The following is a 13126-nucleotide window of genomic DNA, read 5'->3' as shown; positions in this document are numbered from 1 at the left end:
AAGGAGCCACTCCAATCGTGGATTGATAACTATTGTTATACGAGAACTCAATCAATGGTAGATACTTACTCCAAGATCCCTCAAAATCAATCACACAAGCCCTAAGTATGTCCTCCAACTTCAACTGGGTTCTCATAGCTCTCTGTAGAGCTCTCCAAAACTTAGAGGTAAAGATAGGATCTCGATCAGACACAATAGACTTTGGAACCCCATGGAGACGAATTATCTCCCTCACATACAACTTTGCATACTGTTCCACTATATAGGTCGACTTCACCGGCAGAAAATGAGCTGACTTGGTGTATCTGTCTACTATTACCCACACCGAGTCACAAAGTCCCACTGTCCTGGGTAGACCTCCCACAAAATCCATCGTGATGTCCTCCCACTTCCATTCTGGGATACCCAAAGGCTGAAGCAATCCCGCTGGCCGCTGATGCTTAGCCTTTACCTGTTGACATGTCAAACATCTAGACACATACTCCACCACATCCTTCTTCATCCCGGGCCACCAATGTAATGTTCGTAGATCCTGATACATCTTCGTGGTACCCGGATGGAGCGAGTATGGTGTAGTGTGAGACTCATCCAGAATCTCTCATCTGATCCCTCATCTGCTGGAACACAAATCTGCCCCTGATATCGAAGCATACCAGTCTCAGAGTAATATTAAGCCCTAACTTGTCCAAAGTCAAATATTAAGCCCCGTTATGACTTTTCCCGCTATCCAGCTCCCTAGGATCACCTCAAGTTGCACACTGCAAATCTACCCACATTATAATGTGGTTCTCACAGATATAACATTTAACCACATTTACATTCATATAATCATACAAGCATGCTTATCATATAATCATGCATTAAATCAATAAATTCACACCTAAGCTAATTATGCCTTCCCAGTGCGCTAATCAAGGCCCTTAAGTCATATTAGTGATTTTGGGTCATTACACAGACTATGTGAACCTCTTAGCTACAAATGTAACTCCTCCAGAGATGTCAAGGCCACAAGTAAAGAAGTTTTTCTCTGAGGTGAAGCACTATTATTGAGAAGAACCAATCCTCTACAAGCACTATGCAGATCAGATAATCTTAAGTGTGTGTCTGAAGAGGAGATGCATTCCATTTTGACTCACTTCCATACTCTTCAATGTGGGGGTCACTTTGGGGGTGCCAGAACAGCTGCTAAGGTTCTTCAGTGTGGGTTCTTTTAGCCAACTTTGTTCAAGGATGCCCTTGAGCTTTTTAAGGCATGTGATAGATGCCAAAGAACTGGGAACATCTCAAGAAGAAACGAAATGCCTTTGAGTGGAATTCTTGAAGTGGAACTGTTTGATGTGTGGGGGTTTGACTTCATGGGACTGTTTCCATCGTCTTACAACAATTTGTACATATTGCTAGTTGTGGACTATGTTTCAAAATGGGTGGAAGCATCTGCAACACATGCAAATGACGGTAAAACGGTCCTCAACTTTCTTTAAAAATATATTTTTACTCAATTTGGAACTCTTCGAGCCATCATTAGCGATGAAGGGAGTCACTATTCTAACAAGCAATTTGAGGCTTTATTTGGCGAGGTATGGGGTGCGACATAGAACTGCTTTGCCTTACCATCCTTAAAATAATGGTCAAGCAGAGATTTCAAACCGAGAGGTGAAAAGTATTTTGAAGAAAATTGTGCAGCAATCAAGGAAAGATTGGTCTAAGAAACTCGATGATGCCTTATGGGCATATAGAACAGCTTTCAAGACACCTATTGGCATGTCGCCATATAGGTTGGTTTTTGGGAAGGCGTGTCACCTTCCGGTGGAACTTGAGCATCGGGCTTTTTGGGCTATGAAGACATTTAATATGGATATGGCAGCAATTGGAGAAAAGAGATTGCTACAATTAAATGAGATGGAAGAGTTCATAAATGAGGCATATGAGAATGCCAAAATTTACAAGGAACAGACAAAGGCTTGGCATGACAAAAACCTTGTTGGGAAAGAATTTCAACCGGGTCAGTAGGTATTATTATTTAATTCAAGATTGAAGTTGTTTCCAGGAAAGCTGAAATCGAGATGGTCCGGGCCTTACACTGTTGTTAAGGTGTTTCCATATGGCGCAGTTGAGGTAACTAGTGAGAAGACTGGTAATTTTAAGGTGAATGGGAAAAGATTGAAGCTCTACTTGGGTGGTCATTTTGAGCAAGCAAAGTCTGTCATCCTCTTGACGCCGCAATGAAGAGGAGTTCAGCGTCCGGCTAAATGACGTTAACAACAGTGCCATTGGAAGGCATCCCCACTTGTATTTTGCTTTGCATTTTAATTTTTGGTTTGGAACAATTGGTATTTTTAATTCTTTTTCTTTCTTATTATTTTTTTTATTCTATGTAAATACTAAAAAAAAAGAGTCGTGAAAAACGTGAAAATTGGTTGATTTCAATTAGGGCTGCGGCGCAGTCATTTGCGTCGCGACGCCTGGAGGTATTAGCACTGTGGCGAGAATCATTTACAGAATGGATGGGTTTTTGAATTTGGTCTTGCGCTGCGGCCCTCTTTATTGCACTGCAATGTCTAGAGCAAGTATAAGAATTAGCGCCGCAACGCAAGACAGATCGAGCTGACACATTTAAAAAAACCAAAAATCTCATTTTTTTTTCCAACCCTAAAATCACAATTCCTCTGCCTTTCTTCTCCTTCCCCGAGCACAACTCACCTCCAGCCACCTCTAAACACCATAACCACCCATATTTCACTCCTTTTTCATAATTTCTTCACCCCATTTCATAAAAATCCCTTCTCCCATCCTTTTCTTTCCCTTTCTCCACCTAAATCCATCAAAAATACCAATTTTCCACTCATTTAAACCCTACTCCAAAAATCATCATCCTTCTCAAATTTCTTCAAGATTTGAATAACAATGGTGGATTATCAATGGGTCTTTCACTAATGTAAGCATTTCCTATTCTAATTTTTGAAAAGTTAGTGAGATTCCTTGGGATTTTGAAGAAATTAAGTGTTAATTGGGAATTATTGTGGATTAAGTGGTGTATTTTGGATATTATTGATATTGTGAAAAATTGGATTGGTGAATTGTGATTTGTGGTGAATTTTTCTGATTTTGGGAAGTGTTAAAAACAAGGGAAGGTTCTGCCCAAAATTTTAGTGGTCCTAAAAGTGTGTATTTTGGGTAAATTTGGAGAATGGGTCCTAAGCAAGGTACTGTCAACACTTCAGGTGCTTCATCATCTCACCCTCCTCGTGTTTCTACAAGGGCGGATTATGATACCACTCGGTTTGTGAGCAAAGAGGCTCAAGAAAGGTTTGTGGTGTTGTCGTGAAAGCCTATACTTGAAGAAAGGGGTATGGAATTTGGTCTAGAACCTCTGGAAAACCAGCCACTGTATGAGCCCATTCGAGTTGTGATTGCACGAAGACATTGGGACCAATTTTTTTATTGTAATAAAAAGGCTGATCACACTCTGACTTATGAATTTCTTGCTAATTGGCCAGAAAAAGAGAACAATGTTGTCAATGTGAGGGGCAAGAAAATACCAGTGACTCTTGCAGCATTTAATCAGTTGTATGATGTGCCTGACTTTCCCATGGAAAAAGAAGAGCTTCGGGTATTGGGGGCCAATAATCTAGATTATGTTGAGATTGCTGAAACCTTGGGTTTTCCTGGAGCCCGAGTTCATTTGAAGGATGGTGAACCCTATTGTATGTGTCGGTGTGAGCTCAACCAAGTGGCAAGAGTGTGGTGTTACTTTGTGAGTGCCCGATTGATTCCCAACAATCATCTTTTTGATATCCCGACTGATCGTCTCAATGTGACATATGATATTTTAAAAGGGTTTAATCTAAACATTGGGAGGTATATACGAGAGAGTATCAACCATATCACTCAAGACCAAATTTTGTAGAATCGAGACCAAAATTTTTAACAAGATTTTTTGCATATTTGCTTTGACAGATAAATGTCCCATCTTCTGACTGTTTGACTTGCAGACCTAAAAAATAGGTTAATTCACCCACCATGCTCATATCAAATCCCTCCTTCACTTGATGAACAAATTCCTGCACTTCAGAGTTAGATGTAGAACCAAACACAATATCATCAACATATATTTGAGAAATTTTTATATCTTTCTTGATATGTTTAATGAAAAGTATTTTATTTACTCCACCTCTTCGATACCCATGAGATACCGAAAAATGTGTCAATCTTTCATACCATGCCCATGGAGCCTATTTCAGTCCATAGAGAGCCTTTTTTAATTTCTACACGTGGTTTGGAAATGAGGATCTTCGACACCCTTAGGTTGTTCAACAAAGGCTTCTTCATTCAAGATTCCATTTAGGAATGCAAATTTTACATCCATTTGGTGTAATTTGAATTTCATTAAGCAAGCAATTGCTAATAACAATCTAATGGATCCAAGACGAGCAACTAGAGCAAATGTTTCATCAAAGTCAATTCCTTCGACCTGAGTGTACCCTTGTGCTACTAACCTAGCTTTGTTTCTGAAAATGGTGCTAAACTCATCACTTTTATTTTTAAAGATCCATTTTGTTCCAAATACATTCACATGATCAAGTCTTGGCACAAGGGTCCACACCTCATTTCTTGAGAATTGGTCAAGCTTTTCTTGCATTGCCTTAATCCAAGATTCATCTGTCAAGGCTTCCTTGATATTTTTTTGTTCAAGAGAAGAAGTAAAACAAGCAAATTGAACATGATTTACGTACCTTCTTCTTGTGACCATGCTATCATCCAAGTTTCCCATAATAAGGTCTGATGGATGATTCTTCTTTACCCTAGTTGAGGGTTCTTTTTTAATGGAGTCTGAGTAATAACTGAGTCTTCTGTCTCATTATTGGCCGAAACAATTTCATCAGTTACTTGAATTGTTTCATCAGACTCAGATTTAGTCTCTTCCACCTTGTGTGTTGAACCACCAGGTTTCTCACTTAAGTCATTAGTCACATTTTTCAATGAATCTGTCAATTTCAGGCTATGCTGAGAAATCTGCAAAATATTTTTCATCATCCACAATAACATTAGCAGATTCCATGACAGTTTGAGTTCTCATGTTATAAACACGATAGGCTCTACTATTCAAGGAATAACCAAGAAAAACACCATCATCGCTTTTAGCATCAAATTTACCAATATTTTCACGATCACGCAAAATGAAGCACATACCACCAAAAACATGAAAGTAATTTACACTCGGTTTTTTTCCTTTCCAAATTTCATAAGGTGTTTTTGTTGTTTCAGGCCGAAGGAATACCCTATTTATGATATAGCAAGAGGTGTTAATAGCTTTTGCCCAAAGTCTTTTCGACAACATTTTGCTATTTAACATTACTCTTGCCATCTCTTATAAAGTAAGATTTTTCCTTTCGACTACTCCATTTTGTTCAGGAGTTTTGGGAGCTGAAAATACATAAGAAATACCACAAGAATTACATAATTCATCATAAATATTATTTTCAAATTCTTTTCCATGATCACTATGAATTCTGAAAATTTTTCCAATGTTACAGTGTTTTTCAACCTTTAGTTTGATACATAGGGTTTTAAAAGCTTCAAAAATATCAGATTTTTCACTCAAGAAATCAACCCAGGTAAATCGTGAAAAATCATCCACACAAACAAAAATGTATTTCTTACCATTTAAACTTTCCACCTGAATTGGACCCATAAGATCGATATGAAGAAATTCAAGAACTTTGGTTGTGTTTATATCAGAAATACCTTTGTGAGTGATTTTCAATTGTTTACCTAATTGGAAATGCTCACATTTACCTGAAGATTCTTTTCCAAATTTGGGCAATCCATAAACAATTCCTGTATTTGAAAAAAATTTCAGATGTTTAAAGTTGATGTGCCCAAGTGACATGTTAAAGATTGGGAAAGAGTATAACAATTATCAATTGATCTAACTCCTTTTATTACACAATTTCCATTTTGATCAATAACACAACAATCATCACATAAGAAGTTAACAATAAATCCCTGATCACAAATTTAACTGATGTTAAGCAAATTAGCTTTCAATCCTTCAACAAGAAGCACATTTTTTTTAATTTTGGTAGCCCTTAAAGATTTAAGGTACCTTTTCCAATAACTTTATCTACCATACCATCACCAAAAGTAACGATACCGTTATTATCAGTTTTAAAGTTCATAAAACAATATTAATTACCTGTCATGTGCCTAGAACACCCACTGTCAAAATACCATGAGTCGGAGGTATGTGTTCTATGACACGTAAAAGCACCCAGACACTTATTTTCACCTTTTTTAACCCATGTTTTCTTAGGAGAAAATTTCTTTTGCACCTTGATAGGTTTGTTATGATGAAAATAATTTGTCTTCCAAAGATTCATTAATGCAAAGCATTTTGGTCGAATGTGACCTCTTATTCCACAGAAATGACAAATAGGAATAAATCTTTTATTTCGAGGTTCAAGATACTTACCTGATTTCCCAGTAAGTCTAGAATGTGATCCAAAAATTTCAGAACCCTGGGTTGTAGGATCATTTGAGGTACTTGCCACAAACATTGTTTTTCCTTTTTGTTTGTACACATTTTGATCCTAACCCCGCACAATTTCGTTGACCTACATTTTGAACTTCTTCAAAGATAGTGGATCCAGGATTTAGCATTTTTTACATTTTTCTTAATGAGATCAAGTTCTTTTCTCAATCTGTTAATCTCACTATCTTTGACAGAAATCTTTAGCATTTGATTCAAGTTCATCATTTCTAACAGTAAGAGATTTTATGATTTTTGCATTGGATTGATTAACATTACATACTTCAGCCACTCACCATACATCTTTTTGTAAGATTCTTCAAGAGAATCTTCATTAATGTCTGATTCATCAGAATAAGAACTAATATCATCAGTAATATCAACAACAGCATCTGAACCTATGTTTGTCTTAACAGAATTGTTTAGACATACAAGTTTATCCTTTTCCTGCAAAAAATATGGTAAGCTCAAAAGAGTTGAAGTTAATGACATACTATCACCTTTCTCATTATCACTGTTAGAGTCACTGTCACTCCAAATGGTATTAAAACTCTTTTTTTTTTTTTCTTTAAGGTATTTGCACATTCAGCTTGGATGTGACCATAGCCTTCACATTCCCTACATTGGATGCCCTTTTTATTAGAGAGAGATGGTTTAGAGAAAGAATTAGCTTTTGAAAACCTCTTTTTGTTACCGAACTTTTTCATATATTTTTGGAAATTTTTTGTAAGGAAGGCCAAATCACTATCTTCTTCTTCCACTGTGATAGCATGCTCAGAACTTTTCAAAGCTATGGATTTTTCTTTTCTTTCTCCTTACCCTTGACTGGTTTCTCTTTTTCCCTGATCTATTGATTAAGCTCAAAGGTTCTTAAAGATCCCATTAGCTCTTCTACTTTCATAGTACTCAAATCTTTGGCTTCTTCCATGGCGATCAGTTTTGTGCTAAACTTGTCAGGTAAGACACGAAAAAAATATTTGTACCAAAATAGATTCTTCTAATTTTTCTCCCAAGGCAAAAAAATCATTAGCGACAGCTTTTCATAGAATTCAGTCAAGGTTTCAGTCTCAGACATTCTGAGATTTTCAAATTTTGTTTGAAACATTATAAGTCTAGATTGCTTGACATCAGCTGTTCCTTCAAATTGTGTTGGAAGGATTTTCCAAGCATCTTTGACAGATTCATAGGAGAATATAAGTTTGATATACCCTTCACCAACACCATTGAACAAGGCATGTAGAGCCTTGTTATTGTAGCTAGACAACAAATCATCTACAATAGTCCAGGTTAGTTCAGATTTTAATTTTGATTCACATGTTTCCTCATCGACCTCAGTCGGGGTTGTCCACCTAGTTAGGATGGCTCTCCATGCCTTTTCATCTTGTGATTAATGAAGGCTCTCATTCTAACCTTCCAGTAAAGATAGTTAGAATCATTTAGCAAAGGTCGTCGAGTTGTCGAGGTACCTTCTGCAAAGAATGACATGATGAACAAACACAAATATATATATACAGAACTAAAAACTCTAAGATCTCACTAAGAGTTTAGTGAACCACTCTGATACCACTTGAAAATTATAATTTTAGATATTACCGACTTTTAATCATGCCTTATTAAGCAAAGGTTTAGAAAATGTGTTTCACAGAATAATATTCTGATTAATCAGAACATGACACTGATTAATCAGAATATACACAGAATATATAAATAAGAACTGAAAGGTAAATATGACACATGGTGATTCTTACGTGGTTTCAGTATTCTTGCGAATACTACTAGTCCACGGGGCACAAACCCAGAGAAAAAGATTGATTAATAAAGTATCACAAATACAATAGACTTGACTTAAGCAAACATAGATTCCCTCTAATTGTTTGCCGTAATCTGAAAGTATTCACTCTATTGATCCAATCTTTGTAAATCCACCAAGAGTCTGAAATCCCTTCTTCCTCATTGATGAATGCTCACTTCCTCCTGAAGTGAGTCTTGAACACACCTTCTCCCGAAGGTAGTATGTGTCACGAGTACCTTGGTACTTGTTTAAAAATAACAAGAGAAAGTGAAAGCTATACCAAGGCTTTCCTATCAAAGAAAACTCTTCTCACACAAGATATCTATTGAAACTAGAGGATGGAAGAGGTAAATTTTCCAAGGAAAATGGTCTCCTTTTTATAGAAGAGAAAAAAGCTTTCCTGCCAGTTTTCCAAAGATATCAAATATTAAATGAGAATATTTGAAATCTTTAAGAATTTCATTCTACACAAATCCTACAAGATCATATAAATATTTTGTCAACGCAGACATGATCCTGATGTTTCAGGATTAAACGTTCCAAGACATAATTCAATACAAGTTCATTTTCATGAAGACCAAGATTTGAATCACTTGAATAATATCCTATCTCTGAAGCTTAGGAATAAAACAACAGAGATCAAGCTGGAATATTTTTATCAAAAATTTTCATTTTTTTGGAGATTTATGTAACGTCCTGCATTTTCGGGTACCTTTAAACGACTCGGGTCGGGATTTTTCCCCCGGGTTAAGAATATTATTTTAAATAATATTATATTTTGTTTGTAAGTATTCCATGAGTTATTGCTAGCCAAAATATGAATTTTGTGATTTTAAAAGTCAAGATAAGACTTTCGGTCCTGGACCGACACAAAAACCCTGATCGGGTAAAAATCTCGGAAAATAAAATGAAAAATCATGGCAATTATATTTTGGGCATAAAATACTTTCATAAAAGTTAAAGTTTGGTCAAAAATAATAAACCTAAAAGAAAATGGAAATTTTAGGGCATTTTGTGTTAAATGCCTAATTTTACCGAAATGGGGAATTTTATTCCATGAATGGACCTTAGGTTAAATTTTACTATGTGATTAATTAAATTAAATGTGAGAGACATTTAATTTAATTAATTAATGTTAAGTTTGGTGATTAAAACTTAATAAGAGTGAAAAAAAAAAGGTGTCAAAAGCCAATTTGGACTTTTCTTCTTATGAAACCTTTATTAACCTTTAAAAAAAAAAAAATTAAAAAATAATGAAATGATCATATATGGCAAAGGGTGGCCAGCCATGTGGTGTTTTAGAGTGGTGTGAACCCAATTCTATAAAGTTTAACTCCCTTTTTAATTAAGAAGTCAAGTGGGCAAGTGGGTAGAAAAGCACTCAAGTGTTTTGTGATATTTTGAAGAGTTGTGTGAGCCATTCTAACCCCCAAATCCGACCACTCTCCCTCTCTTATTCACTCTCATCTGATTTTTTAAGACCATTCAAAGTGTTCTCTCAATATTCAACCTCAAGAACACCAAGGAAAACTTGGAGGCTAAGTCTTGGTCTAGGAAGTATTTTCCCTAAGGTAAACCTTCACTAATCTAGGCTTTTGTAAATTTTTAAGCTTAGAGTTTCAAATAGCTAATTAACTATGTTGTTGGGGGAAGTTGGTTAGGGTTTTTGAAAGGTTTTGGAGGAGCCAAAGCTAATAGGAAGGTCCAAACCTTAAGCAAGAACACCAAAGAGGTAAAAAGTTTACTTTTGATGATTTTGGTTGTAGGGTTTTTAGTTTTAAGCATTATTTTGTATATCTAATGCTTAAAGTTTCTTGTTGGTGATGTAATAAGGTTATGGTAGTTGTTTAATAATTTTTATGATGCATGTGTATTGATTTTTGAAAATGGGAACCAAAACCCCCAAGGGTTTTGTAGGATACCCTAAAACAAAACATGTTTTGAGCTGTGACTTCCAAGGGGTCAAGCAGCCACTGTATATTGGTTTTGTAAAATTTAATTGTACTGTGATGTTGTTGAGATTGAGTACATAAAATTGAGCTTTTGAAACACAAAAAAATGTTTAGAAATGAGTAAGTTATGCTATTTCAAAGTTGAGGTAAAAAAACTGTTTTTTCGTATTCTTATTTTCGGAACCAAGTTTGGACAGCCACTGTATAGGGCAAATGAACCCAGTTTTTTCTAAAATTTTGTGGAGATATTTCTGGAATAACCTATTAGTCCACTGTAAAATTTGGTAAGAAAATATTAAACGGTTTGAAAGTTATTAACTGTCAAAGTTTGGAAAAAATAAGGACTTGAAAATAAGGTCATTTTTACCTCATTGTTGGAAAATGATTTCACCAATCAAAAATGCTCATTTTGACCTAAGATTTTACAAAGGCCTAAATGGCATAACAAAAATGGAATTGGGAAATTTTGGTAACAATTGGGTAAGTAAATTTCAAGTTATGAACTAACGAAGTATGTAGTTAAAAATGTGAAAAATAGGTTTTTCACACTTAGTGTAAAAATGAGATTTTGGAACATAAGGTAAAAAGTAAAATTTTGCTTATTTCAAGATATAAAATGGTAAGTCTTGAAATCATATTTTCACTAAAATTTACCCTTTGAGTTTAAATGAATTATTTTTATTAAAGAGTTTTTATTCTTTCTAAAAATAAGATATTTAATTTATTAATAGTTAATAAATTAAAAGAGGGTTTAAAACCCTATATTTTGAGAAAATAATTAAATAAATTATTTTCCTAGTAAGTAAAATTGATTAATTGCTTTTGGAAAATTAATTAGTCAAGATGAGAAATTTATAACGGTTTTCCTAATTAAGACAAATTAGGCAATTTTCTTAAAACGGTTTTTAGATATTAAAACCTTAAGAAAAATAAAAAGAAAATTTAAAGAGTTTATTTTCTTTAAAAATAATTAAGGAATTTATTTGTATTTTCTGGGTATAATACCGGCTAAAATCTTACATATTTTAACCGACTAGTCGAAAGTGCGGGTTAATAGCGATACCTTGAAAGAATAAGATTTTTAGCGGATTGTGGGAAATACCATTGTGATACCCGAGCCTAGGTATCGAGACCTTAGGATAGGTCTCCCCGAGACTTAGGGTTTAGTCTCGAATATTTTGTATAACTTTCCTTAATAGGTTTAAAACCAAATAAGGATTTTAAATCCTTACAAATGACTTTTATTAAAATGACCAAACTGCCCAAAATAATAATAATGAATTATGAGTGCCATAATTAATCCGAGTATACTGTATGGATAACTACAGTATTGGCTAAGCGTAACTGGACTGAACGTTGGAGGGTGAAAACTTGCTGAGCGCTAAGGACTCAAAGTAAGTCAACTTATATTGTATGGCTGCAACATGATATGATTATTGTCTTGTATGTTAGTATAGGGATACATGCATATACATAGGCTGTCATAGAAAGTTGCTTAGAGACGTTAGTCTAGTGAGTGCTGATTTAGAAAATATGAACGGTAGAAGTCCGTCATATCCTAGACGGTTGATCCCCGTCACACTGCTTGATTTTATTTATGTCCGGTTCATTACCGAGACGAGTGGCCATGAGATGAGGATAAGCTGGTTAAACCTAGGGACGCCAAGATAAATGGGACCTAGGGGCCCTCATGCTTACTTAATCATTGGACGGTTAGAATCCGAGCAAGTGCTCTGATAAGTTATTCCCGGATAGCAGCCGTGAATATTGGCCATTCCGTGAGAGTGCCTAGAGATACTAGGGGTTGCCAAGATAGAGTGAGGTTGAACACCCTAGGGGCAGCTGCTCACCAGCACCACTGATTAACATAGAAGTCTCCATAAAATCGTGTAAATTGGATTACACTCTTGAATATGTAGCGATGCCCTAGGTAACACGATAGTTACCCTTGATGAGAATATTTATTGGCTAGATCTTAGTGTGGGGACTCAGTTCTCTTTTACAGATTAGCAATTATGTTGGAGGGCGCGTTACGCATGAATTGTTGGAAATTGTCGAGCGTTGGTCTCGAATTATTTGGTGATATAATATATCTGCTTGCTCTGGGATTTTCTGAGTGCAGGGATATAATTGTTGATAAGATATAGTTGTGATATAATATATCTGCTTGCTCTGGGATTTTCTGAGTGTAGGGATATAATTGTTGATAAGATATAGTTGTGATATAATATATCTGCTTGCTCTGGGATTTTCTGAGTGCAGGGATATAATTGTTGATAAGATATAGTTGTGATATAATATATCTGCTTGCTCTGGGATTTTCTGAGTGTAGGGATATAATTGTTGATAAGATATAGTTGTGATATAATATATCTGCTTGCTCTGGGATTTTCTGAGTGCAGGGATATAATTGTTGGTAAGATATAGTTGTGATATAATATATCTGCTTGTTCTGGGATTTTCTGAGTGCAGGATTTTTATCTAGTTACGAATTAATTTATCATTGGTTATCAGGCATGACCATAAGTTTGCCAGGACGCTTTAGCGTTCTTGAAATTGATTGTTTAGGGTCCGGATGGGTCTGGAACCCTAATTCTCTACATGCTTTGTTTGAAAGTTGATCTTACTAAGCGTTTTCGCTTACCTAGTTGTTTCATGTTGTAGGTCAGTGCAAGGGCAAGGCAGAGCAGTGAGCGCTGGAGTCTTCCTTGCAAATGTACATGTGGACCGACCTTTTGGAAGCCTTTTTATTTTTGGAAATGTTGTGTAATTTTCCTAAACTAGGCTCACTCTAATCTTTATAAAACATGTTTGTAATTAAATGTTAAGTATGGCCATACGACTTTTTAAAAA

General features: G+C 35.4%; 1 protein-coding gene and 1 long non-coding RNA gene across 2 annotated transcripts; both read left to right on the top strand.

Moving 5' to 3' along the window:
- Positions 1 to 1298: 1298 nt before the first annotated feature.
- On the top strand, positions 1299 to 2226 carry LOC133779543 (uncharacterized). The gene is made up of 3 exons (XM_062219495.1): positions 1299 to 1455; positions 1637 to 2002; positions 2048 to 2226. Exons 1-3 carry the CDS (start codon positions 1299 to 1301, stop codon positions 2224 to 2226), a joined length of 702 nt encoding a protein of 233 aa, XP_062075479.1.
- Positions 2227 to 9771: 7545 nt separating this feature from the next.
- On the top strand, positions 9772 to 13014 carry LOC133780642 (uncharacterized). Its single transcript, XR_009869468.1, has 3 exons — positions 9772 to 9892; positions 9975 to 10053; positions 12938 to 13014. It is a non-coding gene; the product is annotated as an uncharacterized LOC133780642 (long non-coding RNA).
- The last annotated feature ends 112 nt before the right edge of the window (positions 13015 to 13126 follow it).

This window comes from Humulus lupulus, chromosome 5 (assembly GCF_963169125.1).
Source record: "Humulus lupulus chromosome 5, drHumLupu1.1, whole genome shotgun sequence".
NCBI lineage: Eukaryota > Viridiplantae > Streptophyta > Magnoliopsida > Rosales > Cannabaceae > Humulus > Humulus lupulus.
This window is presented reverse-complemented; position numbering and strand designations above follow the sequence as displayed.